The sequence below is a fragment of the Callionymus lyra genome, chromosome 1, assembly GCF_982586985.1.
Source record: "Callionymus lyra chromosome 1, fCalLyr1.hap1.1, whole genome shotgun sequence".
NCBI classification, from domain to species: domain Eukaryota; kingdom Metazoa; phylum Chordata; class Actinopteri; order Syngnathiformes; family Callionymidae; genus Callionymus; species Callionymus lyra.
The window spans coordinates 7,834,959-7,858,832 of NC_141818.1; the positions used below are offsets into that span (position 1 = coordinate 7,834,959).

Consider the following 23,874-nt stretch of genomic DNA (forward strand, 5'->3'; position numbering starts at 1 on the left):
AAGCCAGTGAAGAGTTTTAAGGACCGGAGAAATGTGAGTTCTTCTACTAGAGCGGGTCAGAATTCTCGCTGCAGAGTTCTGAATCAACTGCAGGCGAGACAGCTCCTTCTTGTTAAGACATGAAAACAAACTGTTACAATAGTCCAGACGAGAAGAAACAAACGCATGGATTACAAGAACACACTACCCTACACACACACACAAACTCACACAGATGTACCAAACGCACACAGACGTACCAAACACACACATACATCCCAAATACACATGACATTGATTAAAACACACACAGATACATGTAAACACACATACATCCCAAATACACACAACATTGATATAAACACACACAGATACATATAAAGAGACACATAAATATAAACTCCCACACAGAGATAAAAACACACTTACAGACACACAAATATAAACACACAAACATACACAGAAACACAGCTGCTGTAATAATGAGTGAAAACAGGAACCATTTTAATGAACAGTCAACAACAAACAAACAGGGAGACAGTCAGGGTCATTCATTCAACTGAAGACAAAGCTTGTGTGCGTGTGCGTGTGTTGGTGTGTGTGTAAGTGTGTGTGTGTGTGTGTGTGTGTGTGTGTGTGTGTGTGTGTGTGTGTGTGTGTGTGTGTGTGTGTGTGTGTGTGTGTGTGTGTGCGTGTGTGTGCGTCTTAAATATGTCTGTTGGCTTGTATGTTGGTGTGTCAGTGCTGTTGTTTAGTTTACCCTGGTCTTTGTGTCCAGGATATTTTGAGTAGCACCAGAGGACCAGAGAGCAACAAGGATGCAAGAATGTCTTCACCCTGTTAGACTCTTTAGTGTACTTTTGTTTTCAAGTCTGTGTGTTTGTGTGAATGAATAAGTGTGTTAGGCTGGAGGAGAGACTGAAGGACAGATAATAGAGACAAGAGAAATGACAGGAGGACAGCCAAGATGATAGAAAGGAGGCCAGACAGAAGGGGAGACAGAATGGAAGACAGTATGGGAGACAGGGTGGTTAACAGGATCGGAGACAATAGGACACGCAGGAGGAGAGACAGGATGGAAGACAGGATTGGAGACTCTGGAGGCTCTGCCTTCTTAAAGGAAGTTTTTCCTCGCCAGCGCCACACTGTGCTTCACTCATTATTGAGCTGCTGGATCTGTTTTTCCTTTCATAGTCTTACTTAAACTGTAAAGTGTCTTGAGATAACTTTGTTATGATAAGACACTTTAAATAAAATGTAAATGAATTGAATTGAATGAGAGACAGGATGAGAGACAGGACGGGAGACAGGATGGGAGACAGGGCGGGAGACAGGATGAGAGACAGGATTGGAGACAGGATGGGAGACAGAATTGTAGACAAGATGAGAGACAGGATTGGAGACAGGATGAGAGACAGGATGGGAGACAGAATTAGAGACAGGATGGGTGACAGGATGAGAGACAGGGTGTGAGACAGGATGAGAGACAGGGTGGGAGACATGATGGGAGACAGGATGAGAGACAGGATGAGAGACAGGATTGTAGACAGGATGAGAGACAGGATGGGAGACAGAATTGTAGACAGGATGAGAGACAGGATTGGAGACAGGATGAGAGACAGGATGGGAGACAGAATTAGAGACAGGATGGGTGACAGGATGAGAGACAGGGTGCGAGACAGGATGAGAGACAGGGTGGGAGACATGATGGGAGACAGGATGAGAGACAGGATGAGAGACAGGATGAGAGACAGGATGGGTGACAGGATAGGAGACAGGATGGGAGACAGGATGGGAGACACGATGGGTGACAGGATGAGAGACAGGATGAGAGACAGGATGAGAGACAGGATGGGTGACAGGATGAGAGACAGGATGGGAGACAGCATGAGAGACAGGATGGGAGACAGAATGGGAGACATGATGGGAGACAGGATGGGAGACAGGATGAGAGACAGGATGAGAGACAGGATGAGAGACAGAATGAGAGACAGGATGGGAGACATGATGGGAGACAGGATGAGAAACAGGATGAGAGACAGGATGAGAGACAGAATGAGAGACAGGATGGGAGGCAGGATGGGAGACAGGATGAGAGACAGGATGAGAGACAGGATGAGAGACAGAATGAGAGACAGGATGGGAGACACAGGGTTCCTGTATCAGGAATGGACTCCCTGTGGTGAAAGAAGTTTCATTAAAGTTGTTTTGATTGACTGCAGAGATAGAATACGCTTCACAGCAGGAGCTCACACACACACACACACAGACACACACACACAAAGAGAGACACACACACAGACTGAGGCACACACAGACAGACACACACACCTGCCATCACATCAGATAAACATGACACTCTCCTCATAAATGTATTTGTGAATCAGCAGGTTGCTGTTTGTATACATCACACACACTCATAAGTGCACTTACACACACACGCACGCACAGACACAGATGGACACACACACACATAAGTGCACTCACACACACTCTACACCACTTAGAGCTGTTTGTGTTTCCTGTTGATGTCCAACAACACAATCTTCAGGAGAATTCATGGTCTATTGAGAGCTTTTACAGACACACATATCCAACCACACAAACACTTACACACCCACACACTAATAAAGTCTCATTCACTAACACAGTCGCACACTAATATAGTCTAATACACTTACACAGTGACACCCTCTCTCACACACACCCAACACACACACACAGACATAGATTTTTGTTTTCAATCACAACATAATCCCCACAAGTGAACACACACACACAGACTGTCTCCTGCATACACGTGCACACACACACACAGACTGTCTCCTACACACACACACACACTTCACGGACCATTAACCTGCTAACGTGACTCGTCTCCATCTTCTCTCTCTCCAGGTGTCCCCCCCCCCTGTGAGTCTCCCCTCCATCAGTACAGTTCACTTCTAAAGTCTCTGCAGAATCTAACTTCTCACTCCCTTCAAGTGTGTGTCTGTGTGTATGTGTGTGAGACTATGTGTGACAATATATAGCTATATCTATACATTCATTCATTCATTTTCTGTGCCGCTTAATCCCTTATGGGGGTCTTCGGGGCCAATCCCAGTTTCTTTGGACGAGAGGAGGCGGGGGACACCCTGGACAGGACGCCAGTGTAACGCAGGGCACACAAAGACACACAACCATTCAGACACACACTCATACCTACGGACAATTTCCCCAAGTTCCCAATCCACCTCTGTATGTTTTAAGACTGTGGGAGGAAACCGGAGTTCCCGGAGTAAACCCAAGCAACACGGGGAGAACATACAACATCGACACAGAACATGTCACAAGTTGGCTGCTTTCCAACCTGGATGAGAACCGGCAACCTGCTCCGCCGTACAAACACACAAACACATATAGATGTGTGTATATATATATATATATTTATATATATATATATAAATATATATATATATATATATATATATTTATATATACACACACATATATATGTGTATCTATAGATAGATAGATACACATTTAAGTTTAAATGTGTGTCTATGTGTATCTCTTGTTGTGTGACTATCTGAGTTTATATGTGTAGGAATGTGAGTCTCTGAGTTTATATGTGTATTATTTGTGTATGTGTGTGAGTATGAGCCTATTAGTGTCCATGTGTCTTTCTGTGTAAGCAACTGTGTCTCTATGTGTGCGTGTCTGTGTACATACTGTATATATATAAATATATATATATATATATATATATATATACATATATAGATGAGTTTAAATATGTGTGTCTATGTGTATCTCTTGTTGTGTGACTAACTGAGTTTATATGTGTGTATCTTTATGAGTGTGAGTCACAAATAACTTAAATAAATATTATAAATGTGTATTATTTGTGTATGTGTATTTGAGCCTATAAGTGTCCATGTGTCTTTCTGTGTAAGCAACTGTGTCCCTATGTGTGCGTGTCCGTGTACATATGTATTAGTGTTGCGTGTCTGTCTGAATATGCATTTGAACGTGTGTGTGCGTGCGTGCAGGTGAGGGAGGGCGCGAGCGTGTGTGATGACTGACACCGCTCCACCTGTGGAGCTGGCGGACCACGTGACTCAATGCGGAAGCGGATGCGGGTGAAGGGAGTCGTCAACAGCTGAGCAGCAAAGATGTGCGTGAAGAGGAGGTCTCACTCCGACCCGCGTTTCGTTCACAGACCAGGCGGTGTGTAGAGCTGGTGCGCGAGGAAGTATCACAGAAATCCGGACGTTCACGACCCAGTTCTGACGAGCAGCCCGGTACCGTGAGCTCGAATCTGTTGTCACCGACTCACGACCACATTTAACATTGAATGACTCAAGTATATTCTCTCTAAACAACGAGGTAAAGTCTTAAACACACTCAAAGTATCTTTGTAGTCTTCAATGGTTACACGTTACACGCTCTGAAGTCAACAACGCCTCATGAACGCACTTCTGAAAAAGCACGGCGTCGTGAAGTCCGAGTGAGACCTCCTGCTCCTCGCATATCTTTGCTGGAGGCTAACGGCTAGCAGCTAGCTGCGATGGCGGAGCTGGTGCAGGGACAGGCCTCCATGAACCCGCCGGGGCTGAAGTCGGACGGCCTGGCTGACGTCCTCCAGAGGGCCCGACAGGTAACACTGGTTGCTGGGGGGTTCCGCGCGCAGACGGTCCGGGCCGGCACCGGGCCGCTTCCAGCGAGCCGAAGCACTTTTAACCGAATTCTCCCGCAGAAGCTCCAACTTCTGTGAAACACAAACACACACTGACACGCAACATTCGAACGCAACACACCGCCCCAAGTTCTGCTTAGTGGACTTTCTAAGGTAACCGGCTCCCGAGTAGCACCGGGTTTTTGGGGGAGTTTGTGGCGCTGTCAGCCAGCGAGGAGAGGGGGAGGACTGGGGGAGAGAGAGGCACCAAAGTTTGGCCACACGTGTCACTGCACACAACCTGTTGGGCTCCGGACCCACAACCGGGCTCCGAAACCCGAGTCACGGCGTGGGCATACCCTCAAGTGGGTATCCCTTCCCCGAGACCCCCACCTGGCTGTTTACCGTAAGTTTGAAAGTAGGTTGATACTTATGTAACAACCATGTCAACTCGCAGGGGGCGGGGACTGACGGAGGGCCACGTATCACGTGACCAAACATCACCTTAACTTTATGCTGGGGGGGGGGGATCGATGGATAAACTATAATGACCTTGTTTTTCCTTTTTGTCTGGTTACATCACCCCGCCGCCAACGCTCGTCCACACAGACTTCCGCGCTCACCTGTGCGGACTCACAACTGTTGAGAGTGACGCACACCTGTACACAATCACGCACACGCTCGTTTGTTCAGTGTCGCTGGTCCTCGTCACGGTGGTTTCTATTTGCAGGTTTCAGCTTGTTTTTTCTTGTCAGATGGTCGGGAAAATGGGAACAGAACCGCTGACCCACCTCAACAGCTCCTCAGGAAGTGTAGACCCGCTTTACTACCCTGGACCCAAGAGGCCAGGGGACGATGCAGGTAAGAACCACCAGAACCATCCGTTTCAACACCATTGCTCACCCACGACAAAATGTCTTTTTGCAGGAAACCAACTGACGAACATGGGTCATCAGAGGTACACACACACACACACACACACACACACACGCGCATACATGCACACACATGCGCAGAGAACTGAGTCTCATGTGTGTTCACAGGGTTCTCACGGAGGACTTCAAGGTTCCAGACCGGATGGTGGGCTTCAGTGAGTTGTTTAACTGCAGGAAGCCAAATACCAGACTCACTTGTTGGTGTGACTCCTGTGGGTGTGACTCAGGACTCTGGGGTCTGCCCACGGGACACTAGGGTCTGCCCACGGGACACTAGGGTCTGCCCACGGGACACTAGGGTCTGCCTCGGGACAATTAGGATCTGACTTGTGACACTAGGGTGACCAGTAATTGTTGGTTCTGACCCATGACTGTAGTCCCTGACCCGTTTCTCCTGAGGGTGGGATTCTAGGCTCTGGACTCTGGGGTCTGACTCGTGACTCTGGGGTCTGACTCGGGACTCTGGGGTCTGACTCGGGACTCTGGGGTCTGACTCGGGACTCTGGGGTCTGACTCGGGACTCTGGGGTCTGACTCGGGACTCTAGGGTGACCAGTAATTGTTGGTTCTGACCCATGACTGTAGTGCCTGACCTGCTATTCTACTACACACACTCATGACTCTAGGGTCTGGCCCGTGATTGTTGTTTCTGACTTGTAACTGTAGGGCCTGACTCTAGAACCTGACTCTAGATCCTGAATCTCAAACCCGACTCCCGAACATGACTAGGGCCTGACTCGTGATTGTTGGTTCTGACACGTAACTGTAGGGCCTGACTCCTGACTCTAGAAGCTGACTCGTGATTGTTGGTTCTGACTCCTGACTCTAGAACCTGACTCTAGGGCCTGACTTGTGATTGACGGTTCTGACTCGTGATTGACGGTACTGACCGTCTGCTTCTGTTTGACAGTTATTGGCAGAGGAGGCGAACAGATCACCAGGATCCAACTGGAGTCTGGCTGCAAGATTCAGATAGCTGCTGGTGAGTGTTCCTGCCTGTGTGTGGAGATCCTGTCACGATGCTGAGCTGTGTGTGTGTGTTTGTTTGTGCGTGTGTGTGTGTAGACAGTGGAGGTCTGATGGAGCGACCGTGTTCCCTCACTGGATCACCTGAGAGCATCGAGTGAGTCTGCACATTCTCTAATGATGTCCTCCTGCTGTCACCTGTCGCTCAAGTCGTCTTCTGTGTGCGTTTGTGTAGACAGGCAAAGCGGTTGCTCATCCAAATAGTGGATCGCTGCAGGAATGGTCCCGGTTTCCATGGTGACGGAGAGGGTGGAGCGTCTGTGCAGGAGATGCTGATCCCGGCCAGCAAAGTTGGACTAGTGATCGGACGAGGAGGAGACACGATCAAACAACTTCAGGTGAACACGCACACTCTCTGACACATATTCACACACAAGCACGCACACTCTCGTTCACACGAACACAAACGCACTAAGAACTCACATCACATCTTTGTGTGTCAGGAGAGAGCGGGTGTGAAGATGATGATGATTCAGGATGGACCGATGCCGACTGGCGCCGACAAACCTCTTCGCATCTCAGGGGATCCGTACAAAGTTCAGGTGTGTGTGTGTAGTCCGTTGTATGTATGAGTGTGTGCGTAGACACATGTACCGTCTCTGGTCCGACAGGCAGCCCGGGAGCTGGTTCTGGAACTAATCCGAGACAAGGACGGAGACTTTCGCTCAGGACGCAGTGACTTCAGTGCCCGGCTAGGAGGCACCAGTCTAGACGTGAGGACTCGCTCGCACACATCCGGCGCTTGTCAACTCCTGAGCTCAGGTTTGCCTCCTTTTTTTGTCCGCACAGGTTCCGGTTCCTAGGTTTGCTGTGGGAATTGTGATCGGGAGAAACGGTGAGATGATCAAGAAGATCCAGAACGACGCCGGGGTCCGGATCCAGTTCAAAGCAGGTGTGTGACTCGGTAGTTTGAATTTACCATTTCAAAGTTTTTATAATTATTTCTTTGATTTATTTGCTTCAATATTTTGTATATTTAAAGGTGGAATTTCTTATTATTTGAAAATGAATGTTTTTTCCCCCCACATTTAGTTTAATATTGTTTGTTCTAATTATTCAAAAATATCTTATTTTAAATTCATTATTTTTTACTTTACACTGATAAACTTCCATAACTCGCACATGTATGCACGACGCTGACTCCACATGTTCACAGATGACAGCATCAGTCCAGAGCGTGTTGCCATGGTGATGGGTCAACCAGACCGCTGCCAGCACGCAGTTCACCTCATCAACGAACTCATCCAGACCGCACAGGTACGCTCGTTCTCAATATAAATATTTATAAAGAGTTCCAGCACTTAAGCACAGTACTTGCAGTATTTTGTTATGAACACTACTTTTTGTAAAGAGGGGAGAATAGTTAATGAGTAATAAAGAGTTGAAATGTGTCTCAAGTGGAACAAAAGCCTCTTTTGTGAACTTGAAGTGATGTTTTCAGAATATCATTTTTTGTTCTTTAAATGTGTTTGTTGTATCCATTGTCTTGTCTCTGGGTCAAGGTGAACAACCTCCCTGGCTTCCATAAATGCATATGCAGTGGTGGAGGTCATTCACCTTGACCCAGACACGACACAAGGGATACAACAAACACGTTTGTTTTCGGGTCACTTTGACCCTGAGATAACACGAGGGTTAGGAACCGAACCTCACTTGTAAAGCGCACACATCCATGACAAGCAGGCGCAAATGTTGATCAAGACACAATGAGGTTTAGTCACGGGTTTCATGTTTGTGTGCGATGCAGGAGCGCGATGGCTTCGGCTCGTCGTTGAGGAGCAGCCGGGTCAGAGGTCGGGGAGACTGGACAATGGGGTCCCCTGGTCCTCTACAGGAAGTGACGTACACAATCCCAGCAGACAAGTGCGGCCTTGTCATCGGCAAAGGTTGGGATTGTGTTTTTATTCACACATGGAGGTCCAGAGACCAGAGTTGGGGTCTCATGACTCTTTTGTCCACATGTGAAGGGGGCGAGACCATCAAGAGCATCAACCAGCAGTCGGGGGCTCACGTGGAGCTGCAGAGGAATCCTCCTCCGTCCACAGACCCCAACACTCGTGTGTTCACTATCAGAGGCTCCGTACAGCAGCTGGATCACGCACGCACACTCATCGATGACAAGATCGGGGTACACGCATGCTTCCATATTTACACACACACACACATTTGCAAACACACACACACGGAATGAGGAAAATGCCAGTGGAGATAACGCTGTTGTGTCATTCCTTGTGTCTCCTGCAGGGGGCAGGCATCATGAGCAATGGCGGGTTTGGTTTCAGTCCGTTCACCCAGGGACCCACAACACACCAGAAGTAAGATAAACTCGCAGTTCATTGTGTCTCTTGTGTCTCACAAATGTGTGTGTGTGTGTGTGTGTGTGTGTTCAGCTGCGGCAGTGGTCAGCCTTTCCTGGCCGGCGTGTGGGCGAACACGTACCAGACCGGCTGGCAGAGCGGTGGACAACAAGACCCAGGTACACTCGTGTACAAACGTGCTCGTGCCAACACACTAAGGTTCACTAACACAATAGCTGCTGTGTGTATGTGTGCGCAGGTCAGCAGAACCAGCCCCAGAATGTAATGACGGACTACAGTAAAGCCTGGGAGGAATACTACAAGAAACAAAGTAAGACTCTTCAAGAGACTGAAGAGAACGTGGCGATGGCGGCGTAAGGTCCGGAGAGCGTCGAGCTCATGCGTGTTTTGTGTGTGTGCACGTGCAGGTCAGTCGTCTCAAAGCTCGGTGCCGGACTACGGTGCCGCGTTAGCGGAATACTACCGACAGCAGCCGTACCTTTGGAACCCGGCACAGATCCAGGTGAGTCGCCCGCTGTCACGATGACTATCACGGCCACGTGACGTTTCCGTGCTAACGTTTGTTCCCTTCAGGACCACTAGAGGCTCTGGCGGCGCCGAAGGTCCGGGATGGCAGCGAGTGCGGCGACACACGTTTCCCGCCACAACGCTTCCTTCTTGTAGACAAATTTAACTGATCACAACTTCCTTCTGTTTCACGCCACCTGATGGATTTTCGGCGCTGCGTTGTGGCTGACTTGAACAAAAGTCTATAAACTATTTTGTTAGTTTTATTTTCCTACCAGAAGACGCTGGAGAAGATCTGTATTTTATTTTGTTAACTTTTACAGCATGTTTGTGTTTCAGTGCCGCAGAAATGTTTTAACAGCCTCAAAGTTTTTTACTAAATCACTCTGAATCTCTTCTGGTTCTTGTAGCTCTGCAGTTGTCATGTACCTAATAAAGAGGACCTGAACCTGTGAGAGCGAACAAACCTGTGTGTGCGCCTGCGAGAGCGAACTAACTTGTGAGAGCCACCAAACATGTGCGTGCGAGAATGAGCAAAAGTGCGTGCGTGCGAGCGAGCAAACCCGTGCTTGCGAGCGAGCAAACCCGTGCGTGTTAGAACGAGCAAACGTGCGTGGGAGAGCCACCAAACATGTGCATACGAGAATGAGCAAAAGTGAGTGCGTGCGAGCGAGCAAACATGTGCGTGTTAGAACGAGCAAACGTGCGTGGGAGAGCCACCAAACATGTGCATACGAGAATGAGCAAAAGTGCGTGCGAGCGAGCAAACCCGTGCGTGCGTGTGAGAGCGAAAATGATCTTGTGAGAATGAGAGCAGATAAACGTGTGTGAGAAAGGGAGTGAACGAACCTGTGCGTAGAGATCGAAAGGCTCAATATGAGCGAGAGAGCAAACAAATCTAAGAGCGATAGAGTGAACGAAGGACAATTCAGTGAAGAGACAAACTTTTAGGTCTGAGGGTGTGTGTGCGCACACTAACGGGCCATTCACTTACACTTGACCTTTGACCTTCATGAACTAAATGGCTCTGTAAATGTCAATCAAAATCTTGTGACATCACTCAGTCTAACAAACACGCACACACATGCATGCACACACACACACATGTGTGAGTGAGTGAACAAGTCAGAGAGTGAGTCTTGTGTGAGTGTAACGAGGAGGTTGATGATAAATTGTGTTATTATTTATTCATGTCCAGACAGATGGGCTGACCAACTGTGATGTCATCTGTCATTCACTTACTGTAAACACACACAAGGTGTGTGTGTGTGTGTGTGTGTGTTGTGGTGTGTGTGGTCATTAAGTACAGGAAGGAGCTGTAAGTACGAGTGTGTATCAAACTAATGGCCTGGATCGGGTCCAGTTTCCTGAGTCTCAGCAGTGAACCACCAACCACAAGTGTGTGTGTGTTTGTGTTGATGTGTGTGTGAGTGTGTGTTTGTAACGAACATAATGATGAGGTTTGGTTGATTGAGGTGGTGAAGAAGATGATGATGACATAGTGACTCCCTCCCTGTGGACAGTGAAAGTATTGCAAGTTGGTTTGCTTATATCACTAGGACGCACACTTTCCCAAACACACAGTAACACACTTGTGTTGAACTTTCAACTGACACACAACGATCAAAAAAAAAAACGGTGTCCAGTTCTACATGTGAGTGAGCAACATCAACACAACATCATTGTGATGTTTAAAGGTAAGTAAGAGACGCACAACCATTACTGTTGTTGTATTTCAGTGCTCACACACACACACAGTTGTGTTTGTTCAAATTAATAATATACACTTTCATTTTTTGAAGCTTGTGTTGATGACACACTTTGACTGTTTCTTCTCTCCCGGCGAAAATATTTGATAAACACAAAAGACGTTTTTGACGTCACTCGAGAACAAAAGTCCTTGTTATGTCCTTGTCAATCATTCTTTCATCCGTAGAAAGAAAGAAAGTTGAATAAAAATAATGACGTATAAACAACAACATCCTCATCACATAGTATTAGTGTTAATTGACACACACACGCACACACACACACACACAGTTGTCTCTTTGTTGGCCGGTCGACAATGAGTGTGCAGCAGAGTGAGTGACTTCCTCCTGACGATGTTGTCCATGAACGAGTGTGAGTGTGTGTTTGTGTTCACACTTACACTCACAGGCCCTTGACTTACACTTGACCTTTGACCTCTGTGAACTTAATGGCTCTCTGTCCGTCAATCAAACTCTTCAACGCTGTATTGTAACACTGTGCTCCAGACACACACACACACACACACGCACCCACATATATAGGAACCCAGGTGCGAACACACTCACATGCACGCCCGCATGCACACACACAAATAATGTCACACAGACGCGTAATGTAACACACACCTGCATGAACACACAAATAGCATCACACAGACACATAATGTTACACACACCTGCATAAACAAATACACATAGACACACACACACAACTAATGTCACAAACATACAATGTTACACACACAGACTTGGAGACACACAGCCACATGCACACATATGTTACTTACACATGTAAGCACACACATACGCACACATGCACACACATAATGTTACATACACCTGCAAGCACACAGACACACCTAGGGACACACATGCATGCACAAGCACATACACATAGAAACACACATCTACATATACACACGAAAATAATGTCACACACACATAATGATACACACCCGCATGTACAAGCAGATATACACACACAATCCGGTATACACACACGCAAATAATGTTACACACACCTGCATGCACAAGCTCATACACATAGAGACACACATCTGCATACACACACCAAAATAATGTCACACACACATAATATTACACATACCCGCATGCACAAGCACATATACACACACAAACCGGCATACACACGAAAATAATGTTACACACACCCGCATGCACAAGCACATACACACACACGCATACCTGCAAACACGCACACAAATAATGTTACACACACCAACATGCACAAACACACACACAGACACACACCCGCATGCACACACACAAATAATGTTACACACACCAACGTACACAAACACACACACAGACACACACCCACATGCACACAATCCTGCATGCACACACACATAATGACACACACATGCATGATAAGGTAGATGAAGAGGAGGATAAATAAAAGGAGGATGATGAAGAGGAAGAGGAGAAAGATAAATAGGAGGAAAAAGAGGAGAAGCAAGAGGAGGATGAGAAGAAGGTGGAGGAGGAGGAGGAGGAGGAGGAGGAGGAGAAGGAGAAGCAAGAGGAGGAGGAGAAAGAGGAGGAGGAGAGGGAGCAGGAGGGGAAGGTAGAGGAGGAGAAGGAGTGGGAGGAATAGGAGGAGGAGGAGGAGGAGAAGGAGAAGCAAGAGGAAGAGGAGAAGAAGGTGGAGGAGGAGGTGGAGGAAGAGGAGGAGAAGGAGAAGGAGAAGTGAGAGGAGGAGGAGGAAGAAGATGAGGAGGAGGAGGAGGGGGAGAAGGAGAAGCATGAGGAGGAGGAGGAGGAGGAGGAGGAGGGGGAGAAGGAGAAGCAAGAGGAAGAGGAGAAGAAGGTGGAGGAGGAGGTGGAGGAAGAGGAGGAGAAGGAGAAGGAGAAGTGAGAGGAGGAGGAGGAAGAAGATGAGGAGGAGGAGGAGGAGGAGGAGGGGGAAGTATAAATGTGGATCTACCTCATTATTCTGACAGTTCAGAGACAGGGCTGCAGGTGAAGAGTTGACCTGGTGAAGAAGTGACCTGGTGAAGAGGTGACCTGGTGAAGAGTTGACCTGGTGAAGAAGTGACCTGGTGAATCAGCTGGTCTCGTCTCCCCTGAAGTGCCTCCGGTCATGGGTTCGGTTCTGCCAGGCTCGTCTCTGGGCCTGAAGCCGCCGCTGTCCCTGGCAGACGTCATCACCTCTGACATCCTGCACAGCTTCTTGTACGGGCGCTGGAGACACGTGGTCGGGGAGCGTCACCTGCAGCCGCACCTGGAGGAGCGGACGGTACCGAGCCCGAAGACCGCCTTCACCGCCGAGGTTCTGGCCCAGTCCTTCTCCGGAGGTCAGTGATGTCCTTTGATCGATACCTGTGAAAAGTAAGTTCTCTAACAATGCGCAAGTTTGGACCGGTACCACCCGAACACTTGCTCAGTGGAAAGTTCGGTCCGGATGGATTCTAGCGAAGGCCGCCTTTTTTTTTCTCACATTTTCTCTTTCACTGATGTTCTGATACTTTCTCCGGGTCGAGCCAGAAAACGATACCTGCGCGGGTTCGTTTTCTCTGACCCGTTTTGATCGCGGGAATCTCCTTCGGAACCGGCTCGAGGAGCGTGAATCTTGTAGGCGCTGACCGGCCCGCTCGAGTTTCACTCCATTTTCAATTTTGTTGGACAAGTTACGGAACCCTCGAGGAGTTCGAACCCGTCGACCCGGTCTGCCTCAGAACACCTCGATAGAAGTTCGGACATCACTGTCGGAAACTGCGCTTTGGACCAGAACCAGCCGCCAGAAGTTCAACATTCAAACATTAGTTCGACAGAGACGTCCAAGAGAAGATTTCACGTTTTTTTAATCATTTATTTAATCAATAATCGATTCGTTTTTTCTTAAATATTTAGTGAGTATTTTACTTCACTTAAAAATCACTTTTTTCGGTTTATTCCCGCAATTATTGGTTTTGGTTTTATTCGATGTTCGGTTCGCCAGGAACGTTTAATTTAAAAAAAATCGTTCAATTAATTTATTGAAATATTTTTTTTATTTTATAATAATAATAATTTATATTTCGCTTATTTGAGTTTGTGTTTTTTCCCTGCCGTGATTTTGATAAACTTCACCTCCGAGGATCGTTAAATTCCCGCTGCGTTGACACGACTATACACGCGCGCACACGCGCACAGCAAAAAACAAAACAAAAAACAATCTATCTAGCTATCTATTAAATATACTAAGTTATATTAACTTTTTATTTCATGTCTATGAGCATGTTTTTTTTATCTGTGCGTGTTAATGTGTGTTTCATTTGTATGCGTGTTTAATTGGTGCGCGCGCTTGTTTCGTGTTTTTATTGTATCTTTTATTTACATGCGTAGATTTTTTTTGTGTGTTTAATTTAATTTTCTTTTATTCACGTGCGTAAACGTGTTTTTGTAAATGTGTTAGTGTTGACGTGATTGCGTGTTTCATTTGTGTGTATGTATTTGTGCCATGGTTTTTTTTTGTTTAATTGCGCTTAAATGTGTGTTATTTGTGATTTAATTTATGTTCTTTCAAGTGATTTTTGTTCGCGTGTTTGTTTCATTTGTGTGCGTTTTATTTACATGTGTTCGTGATTGTGTTTCATTTGTGTGCGTTTTATTTACATGTGTTCGTGATTGTGTTTCATTTGTGTGCGTGTACGCCTCAATTTGAATTATTTTTCCTCAATGAATATGTTTATTTTATTTCTTTGCGTGTGTGAAGTTAATTTGTGTTTTATTTTTACATACATTTACCTGTTTCATTAATTTGTGTGTTTTGTGTTTTATTTATGTTTTTTGTCTGTTTTCTATAATTTCGTTTGTGTAAATATATGCGTCAGATGTATTTATGTTTGTGTGTTTATTCACAGAGGTTCAGAAACTCTCCAGTCTGGTTCTACCAAGTGAAGTTGTCATCGCTCAGAGTTCAGTTCCAGGTACCTGGTCTACTGTGTGTGTGTGTGTTTGGTCGGTGTGTGTTTTTCATCATTGTGCATTTAGTCAGTGTGTGTTTAATCCGTGTTTCATCATTGTGAGTTAGTGTTTTTGTCTGTGTGTGTTTGACCATAATATGTGTGTATCCTTATCAGTGTGTGTGTTTCATCATTGTGTGTTTCATCGTTGTGTTGTCTATCTGTGTGTGCTTCATCAGTATTTGTCCGTGTGTGTTTTTAGTCTCTGTGCATTTGTGAAGTCAGTGTGTGTGTTTCATCAGTGTGAATTTGCGTGTTTAGTCTGAATGTTCTTCATCAGTGTGTCTGTGTGTTTTTCATCATTGTGTGTTAATGTTTTAAGTCAGTGTGTGTTTCATCGCTGTGTTTGCGTGTTTAGTCTATCTGTCTGTGCTTCATCAGTGTGTGTCTGTGTGTGTTTTTATTCTCTGTGCATGTGTAGTCAGTGTGTGTGTTTTTATCATTGTGTGTTTAGTCAGTGTGTGTGTTTCATCATTTTGTGTCAGTGTTTTTTTCATCGTTGTGTGTTTGCGTGTTTATTCCATCAGTGTGTGCTTCATCAGCGTGTGTCTGTGTGTTTTTTAAGCCTCTGTGTGTTTGTGTAGTCGTTGTGTGTTTCATCATTGTGTGTTTGCGTCTTTATTCAGTGACTTCAGAAAACAACAATTTCAACATTTATGTTCACATGGTCCGCTAGATATTAAACTATGGTTTTAAGACATTGTGTGCACCTGTGTCATCATTGTGTGTTTAGTCAGTGTGTGTGTGTGTGTGTGTTTCATCAATAATAATGATAATAATACATCAATGTGTGTGTGACAGGTGAGGGTTTGGGAATCTTCTCCAAGACGTGGATCAAAGCTGGTACTGAGATGGGTCCTTTCACAGGTCGACTGATGTCACCAGAACATGTCGACCCATTCCGGAACAACAACCTGATGTGGGAGGTGAGTGTAGTTTCTTCTACACAAACAACAACTTCTCTGGGGCCTGTCCCTTTGATTGACAGCTGGTTGGTCCAATCAAATCTCTTAAGTCCTGACAACTGGTGGGCGGGTCTTACCAAAACAAAATTTTCTTAATGTATCAAATTCTTTCACACAATATTGTTGTCATGACATGTCAGCAACAACATGTAAAGTTAGTCACAAAAGGTTGTTGTTAACAAGGTGTTATTAACGCGGTGTCATTAACGCGGTGGTCACCATCAGGTGTTCAACGAGGACGGCAGCGTGCGCTTCTTCGTGGACGCCAGTCAAGAGGAGCAGCGCAGCTGGATGACTTACATCAAGTGTGCTCGCAACGAGCAGGAGCAGAACCTGGAGGTGGTTCAGATCGGCAGCACCATCTACTACAAGGCTGTGGAGGTCAGTGAACGCACCGCACACGTGAACACACCACATACACATAAACATACCACATACACATAAACATACCACATACCACAGACACACACCACAGACACGTGAACACACCACAGAGTCTTGAACATACCACAGACACGTGAACATACTACAGACACATGAACACGTGAAGACACCACAGACACATGAACACCGCACATACACATAAACATACCACAGACACATAAACATACCACATACACGTGAACACACCACAGAGTCTTGAACATACCACAGACACGTGAACATACTACAGACACATGAACACGTGAAGACACCACAGACACATGAACACCGCACAGACACATGAACATACCACAGACACATGAACACGTGAAGACACCACAGACACATTAACACATCACAGACACATGAACATACCACAGACACATGAACACGTGAAGACACCACAGACACATGAACACACCACAGACACATGAACATACCACAGACACATGAACACATCACAGACACATGAACATACCACAGACACATGAACACATAACAGACACATGAACACATCACAGACACGTGAACACATCACAGACACATGAACACATCACAGACGCATGAACATACCACAGACGCATGAACATACCACAGACGCATGAACATACCACAGACGCATGAATATACCACAGACGCATGAACATACCACAGACGCATGAATATACCACAGACGCATGAACATACCACAGACACATGAACACACCACAGACACGTGAACACATCACAGACACATGAACACATCACAGACGCATGAACATACCACAGACGCATGAACACATCACAGACACATGAACACATCACAGACGCATGAACATACCACAGACGCATGAACATACCACAGACGCATGAACATACCACAGACGCATGAATATACCACAGACGCATGAACATACCACAGACACATGAACACATCACAGACGCATGAACATACCACAGACGCATGAACATACCACAGACGCATGAACACATCACAGACGCATGAACACATCACAGACGCATGAACATACCACAGACGCATGAACACATCACAGGCACATGAACATACCACAGACACATGAACATACCACAGACGCATGAACATACCACAGACACATGAACATACCACAGACGCATGAACATACCACAGACACATGAACACATCACAGACACATGAAGACACCACAGTCACATGAAGACACCACAGACACATGAACATACCACAGACACATGAACACACCACAGACACATGAACATACCACAGACACATGAACACATCACAGACACATGAAGACATCACAGACACATGAAGACACCACAAACACATGAGGACACCACAGACACATGAACATACCACAGACACATGAACATACCACAGACACATGAAGACATCACAGACACATGAAGACACCACAGACACATGAAGACACCACAGACACATGAACATACCACAGACACATGAACATACCACAGACACATGTACACATCACAGACACATGAAGACATCACAGACACATGAAGACACCACAGACACATGAAGACACCACAGACACATGAAGAGACCACAGACACATGAAGAGACCACAGACACATAAAGACACCACAGACACATGAAGAGACCACAGACACATAAAGACAGCAGAGATCCATGAAGACACCACAGACACGTGAACACACCACAGACACTTGAACACACCTGAATGCACAGCCGACACAGACCCACCACAGACAAGTATGCCGTCTCTCCACAGACTATCCCTCCTGACCAGGAGCTTCTCGTCTGGTACGGAAACTCTCACAACACCTTCCTTGGGATTCCGGGCATTCCCGGCATCGACGAAGATTCGGGGAAGAAGAACAAGACTGGTAACCTTTGTTGTTCTTGAAGGCGCTGGTTTCCCTGAGCAAGTCAGAAACCGACTTTCTTGTCCACAGATGAGTTCCACACCTGCGAAGGCTCCTCCTCTTCCTCCTCGCCTCCCTCCTCCTCCAGCATCGGGCGCATGCGCTGCGTCATCTGTCATCGCGGCTTTAACTCGCGCAGCAACCTGCGCTCGCACATGCGCATCCACACCCTGGACAAGCCGTTCGTGTGTCGCTTCTGTAACCGCCGCTTCAGCCAGTCGTCCACGCTCAGGAACCACGTGCGGCTGCACACGGGTGAGCGGCCATACAAGTGCCACGTCTGCCAGTCCGCCTACTCGCAGCTCGCCGGCCTGCGGGCGCACCAGAAGAGCGCCAGGCACCGGCCGCCCGGAGACAGCGCCGCCTCCCGCCGGGCGATGGCCGTGGTGACGGGGGAGCTGTCGCCCCAACACCACCCTCAGATGACCGCCGTCCCCGCGTCCCTCGTGCACCACATCCCCGCCATGGTGCTGTGAGCGTCGCCGACGCTTCCCTTTGTTATTTGCATGAACGCTTGACGTGTGGTCCGGCGCCATAATGTCTCACCGGGTCACGTGACTCTGCGCTCTGGTGTTGAAGTGAAAGCTACATGTTAGCATGTACACAATTGTTACGTTAGCACAGGTGCTAACATGACTACTGCGGTGACTCAGCAGAATGCCTTCGTCGTTGTTGCTGCTTTTGTTGTTGTTGTTGTTTCGCTTGTCGTCACTTTGGAAAACACTTAATGTGGCGTCGTAACCAGATTGTGTCTGACAGTATTGTAATATTGACGCCTGATGACGGGTGTCAATCATCACTCTCTGACGAACTGTATGTTGAAACAACACTGAAAAATAAAGTTTGTACCCAGACACGAGTGCACAAGGACTTCTGTTTTTCGCTCATGGTGGTTGAACCGTCAACCTCACAGCCGTCAAAAAATGTTTCCGAAGCTCTGTGTGGCGCCATCAGGTGGACGGAGAATAAAACAGTTTCAGTGGAAGTTGATCTTGTTGTTATTCCTTTTTTAAAATATTGAATTGTATTTGACAAAAGTCTGCGTTCTCATCCTTGTTTCTGTTCGTCATTGCTCTAGTAGAAGAACTCACATTTCTTCCGATCCTTGAAACTCTTCACTGGCTTCCATCAATTTTAAAATTCTGGTTCTTACTTTCAGATCTTTTCATGGTCAGGCTCCTCCTTACATCAGTGATCTGATCCAGACTTACACCCCAGCTCGGGCTCTGAGGTCTGTGGATCAGAATCTACTGGTTCCTGAACACGGTTCAGGACCAGAGGAGAGAAATCCTTCCAGACTGTTGCTCCTAAGCTTTGGAACGATCTTCCTCTCCCTCTGTGTTTGATCTACTGACTCCTTCAAGAAACATCTGAAGAATTTCTTATTCATGCAGGCCTTTCCATGATTTTCTGGGACACCTGTATTTTTCTCTTTGTTATCTTGATCTTTTTAGTATATATTTTTTTAGAGTATTTTTTTTTTATTGTTTAAGCGCTTTGTGATCCTGGTGTAAGGATCCTTCTCTCATACTTACATAACACACATATGGGATTAGAATAGTGCCAGCTAAAATGGCACTGAAATAAATACATTAGTTGAAGGACAAAACACACAAAATATATATAAATATATAGACATATAGATAAACACTTGAAGCTCAAAAAATGTAAATATCGTGCAAAGGTTTGTTTATTCCTGAAATGAGATTTGCACGGTGGAACTAATGTATAAGATATAGGTTCATAACAATGCAACTCGAGTTATTTCAAGCCTTTATTTGATATCATTTTGATGTTTACGGCTTAAAAATTGTGAAAACCTCAAATTGAAACTCTCCGAAAATTGGACTATCACATACAATTAACAGAAATGGGATTTTAAACAGTGGAGTCTTTTTTTCAGATGATTCCAACGAACCTTTGCAAGAATATTATATTTTTTTTTTGTTTCACCTGTATTTAAGTTATGGTCTACTGTTGTCTTTACATTCGATATTTTTGATCCGATACTATTTGAATGCCAATTCAATATGGCAGTGTTCGAAGCTCTCACACACACACACACACACACGCTTATATATATTTCAAGGGGGTCAAAAAAAAACTTTAGGTTGATGAAGATTTTTTTTAAGGAAAAATAAAAGTTTGATCAGGAATTTAGATTTTAGCAGAAGTGGTGATTACATGTTGGTTCGTTACATGTTAAAAAGGAAGATCTGTCACTGTCGGTCTCCTGCGCCGATTAAACAGCGCCATCTGCTGTCCGTTGGTGGAAGTGTAGTCGCAAACACGTTTAAAAACAGCGAGGGCGTTTGGGGCTAAAGTCAGTAGAAACACTGCTGCAAGTTACTGTTATAACCATGATATTTGCAGGGATGTTGTTGATCCTGGACTGATTTCTCTCTCACACACACATTCACAGCACATCAACAACACCTGCACACTCGTAAACACAAGTATTTTATTTGTTCACAACATCAAAAGTGTGTATGAGTGAGAGAATGTGTGTGTTTGAGTGTGTACGTCACTGCTGCACGAGCGTCCTCAGGTCGTCTTTGAGTTTCTCAGGTCATTTGAGAACAGAGAGCTCAATGATATCATAGCGTACTTGATGACGTCATAGTCCGTCGGCGAGAGAACACGGCCATCGACGGGCCTGGCGCTGTGTCATGACCTCCATCTGTCACGGACGACCTTCACTAGTTCTCGCATACTTGTGCTACTCATGTTGTAAACTTGTCCCAGTCTGCCAGGGAAGCTCACGTCCCTCTCCGTCAGAACTAGTTATGGACTCACACCAAAGTCCTCCATCATGACAACACGTCCTGTGACGTCATCCCTCAGACAGATCTTGAGAATCTTCAACTCGTTGACCAGTCGACGAACCAGACTCCTGAAACATCAGAATGTAATCTTCATCATCAACTCCGCTTTCACCACTACATACAGTATCTTCACCTTCATCAATTGTTTAAGTCAATCTTTACCTTCATATCGTCTTCATCCTCCTCCTCACACCTCAGACCTCCGTCTTCGTCCTCGAAGCAGCCGACCGCGTCCAGCGTGATGAGCTCCTCCTCCTCCTGCAGCTTCACCTGCGGACGAGTGGCGGTCAGCGGCGACGTCACCTGTGCACGTGAACTGCTCACCTGCTGCTTGTGCTCCGCAGACTTGACGTGCTCCACGAACTTCCTCGGCGTCCTGAAGTGACGTCTGCAGACCGGACAGAAGGGACGCGAGCTACGCTTGCACACCTGCACACAGGTGTGTTTGTGATGTCATAATGTGTATGAAAGTACATTATGGGCATCAGGTTGACCTTAGACTTAGATTGTGTCATCTTGTTCTTTCCCTTTATGTTCTTGTTCTTATTTTATTTTGATTTATTTTTTATTTAAAAAAAGTTGCTGTATGTATTGGCTATTGGAAAAAATCAAGTTTTACCTTACCTTACCTTTTTTCATTGAAATGGTATTTTTTTTACATTTAAGTATTTATATTTTTAAATAACTGAATTCAATAATTTATATTTAAAAATGTTAAAATTGCATATAAAAACATATTCATTATATATAAAAAATAGAATAATATCAAAATTCAGTGTAAAAAAACTCCAATGAGTTTTTTTAGTGCAAACAATGAATTAGAAAAAATATTGTCAAAATTAAATATACAAAGAATTTCCAATGTAAACAATTAATTGGTGGGGGGGGATAAATGTAAAATAAATGTAAATTAATTCAATGTAAACACTTAATTTGAAAAACAAACATAAAATGCATATACAGTATACATCACTCATTGTATATGTAATATATGTAAATATCAATACTTACAAAACAAATATGTTTTAATATTAAAAATTAATATTCAGTGTAAAAAAAAATGTTTTTATTGACTAATTGAATTCAATAATTTAAGTTCAAGTTAAATATTTAATTAAAAATATACATTTTTAAATAAAATAGTTGAATAATGTTTTTCATGTATAGACTTTGATATTCATATTTTAAATATTTAATAAAATAATTTAAATAACCATAGTGAACCTAATATTATTATATTCAATCATTAAATTAAAATATAGGTCAAAAGGATTCAATAAATAAATTACATTTTATTTAATCATTCAATAATCTGATAAACTAACTTACACGTCATCCAGCTCACCTTGTGTTGTGTCGTCTGTCTGTGGGTGACGACATCGCTGCTGAAGTTCTTCTGACAGGTGTCACACCAGTGCTGCGTCTTAAGGCCACGCCCCCTGGTGGTGGAGGGAGACGTGTGAGTACAGATGTGTGTGTGAAGGTTTCTGAGTGTGTGTGTGTGTGTACCTTTGAGTGTGTGTGTACCTTTTCTGAGGCGTCGGCGCCATGACACCGACACGTTTGACGATTTCATCGACCCTGTTCAGGTGTGTCGGGCCGGTCATGTGACCCTGGAAAGACTACGTCACACACACACACGTTTAACTCGCAGGACTCGAACATGAGTCGGTCAGAAGACTCACCTGCAGGGATCCGCAGGTGACTCTGCACAGGTGACAATGGAAGGCGTCCGTCTGCGCGTCTGGCGGCTTGTCGAACTCACGACCTCCACCGCCGTGTTGGATGGTGACCTTGAGCGACCCCGCTCCCTGCAGCTGAGACGACAGACACAGGTCAGGACTCTGGCCTCTCGAGGGGTCACCTGAGGCCTCACCTGGGCTCTGCGGTCGTCGCTCTCTGCTGCCCCCTGCTGCTCACGAGTCTCTGCACACACACACACCTTCGTCGAGTCGAGACTTCTGGACATGTCCGGAGGTGAAACTCACCTGACTGACCACGTGACATGCTGTCTACGGCTATCTGAACGTAAATGACGTCATCGGCTGGTCCGGGACAAGGACCCGCCACTTCCGGACCAGTCCTGACAGCACAGAAGAGATTGATTCATTAATTCAACAAGAGTGACGGTACTAACCACTGCACGAACATTAAGACATTTATTTTGCGCTACAATAACACTGACGTGAGTGTAACCTCTGACCTTTTCAGGTGGGATGCAGGTTTCAGAAGTCAAAACTCAAAAATAAAGAAAAGTCTGATGGACCAAAACAAACATTATGACGTCACCGTCACAGCAGGTCAGACGAGGACTCGTCTCCAGGTGAAGGTGTCACAGCGGAAATGCGCTCCTAAAGTCTGACCAGCGACGACGTTCACTTCCGCTTAAGGGCTGATTTCAAGGGTCTGTCCGGAGCTAACAAAGCTAATGCTAATGCTCGCCATGGGAGACAGGGGAGGGTGGCACCTCCTGCTGGCGGAGAAGAGTACTACTTCTCTCGCATTAGTGTGTGGTTCAGGCGTGTGTGTGTGTGTATGTGTGTGTGCGTGTGAATTGAACCAGTGATCAAATGGGCTTCTTCTCCAAATATAGGACATCGCGGCATGCGCGTGCACATTCCATTCGTGCGTGTGAAG

At 45.6% G+C, this 23,874-nt stretch overlaps 3 protein-coding genes across 4 annotated transcripts; 2 read left to right on the forward strand and 1 right to left on the reverse strand.

The window, feature by feature from the left end:
• Window positions 1-4,480: 4,480 nt before the first annotated feature.
• LOC148087790 (far upstream element-binding protein 3-like) lies at window positions 4,481-9,879 on the forward strand. Its single transcript, XM_087791117.1, has 18 exons — window positions 4,481-4,621; window positions 5,395-5,500; window positions 5,567-5,597; window positions 5,683-5,729; window positions 6,484-6,555; window positions 6,639-6,696; window positions 6,775-6,937; window positions 7,043-7,141; window positions 7,211-7,312; window positions 7,389-7,491; window positions 7,756-7,856; window positions 8,347-8,485; window positions 8,567-8,727; window positions 8,844-8,914; window positions 8,990-9,075; window positions 9,156-9,227; window positions 9,325-9,419; window positions 9,491-9,879. Exons 1-18 carry the CDS (start codon window positions 4,532-4,534, stop codon window positions 9,497-9,499), a joined length of 1,605 nt encoding a protein of 534 aa, XP_087647243.1. The 5' UTR covers window positions 4,481-4,531; the 3' UTR covers window positions 9,500-9,879.
• Window positions 9,880-13,276: 3,397 nt separating this feature from the next.
• prdm12b (PR domain containing 12b) lies at window positions 13,277-18,888 on the forward strand. Its single transcript, XM_087796570.1, has 6 exons — window positions 13,277-13,490; window positions 15,039-15,104; window positions 15,942-16,066; window positions 16,331-16,486; window positions 18,259-18,373; window positions 18,443-18,888. Exons 1-6 carry the CDS (start codon window positions 13,277-13,279, stop codon window positions 18,886-18,888), a joined length of 1,122 nt encoding a protein of 373 aa, XP_087652696.1.
• Window positions 18,889-20,901: 2,013 nt separating this feature from the next.
• Window positions 20,902-23,781, reverse strand: ciz1b (cdkn1a interacting zinc finger protein 1b). 2 transcript variants are annotated; one of them, XM_087796766.1, is made up of 9 exons: window positions 23,441-23,781; window positions 23,226-23,320; window positions 23,114-23,163; window positions 22,923-23,054; window positions 22,765-22,859; window positions 22,583-22,676; window positions 21,562-21,666; window positions 21,400-21,507; window positions 20,902-21,305 (listed from the first exon to the last, which is right to left on the reverse strand). In XM_087796766.1, the coding sequence occupies exons 2-9, from the start codon at window positions 23,242-23,244 to the stop codon at window positions 21,246-21,248; spliced, it is 663 nt and encodes a 220-aa protein (XP_087652892.1). In that variant the 5' UTR covers window positions 23,245-23,320; window positions 23,441-23,781; the 3' UTR covers window positions 20,902-21,245. The 2 variants fall into 2 exon arrangements, with proteins under 2 accessions (XP_087652892.1, XP_087652807.1); XM_087796681.1 differs by having other exon boundaries at window positions 22,747-22,859.
• Between the last annotated feature and the right edge of the window lie 93 nt (window positions 23,782-23,874).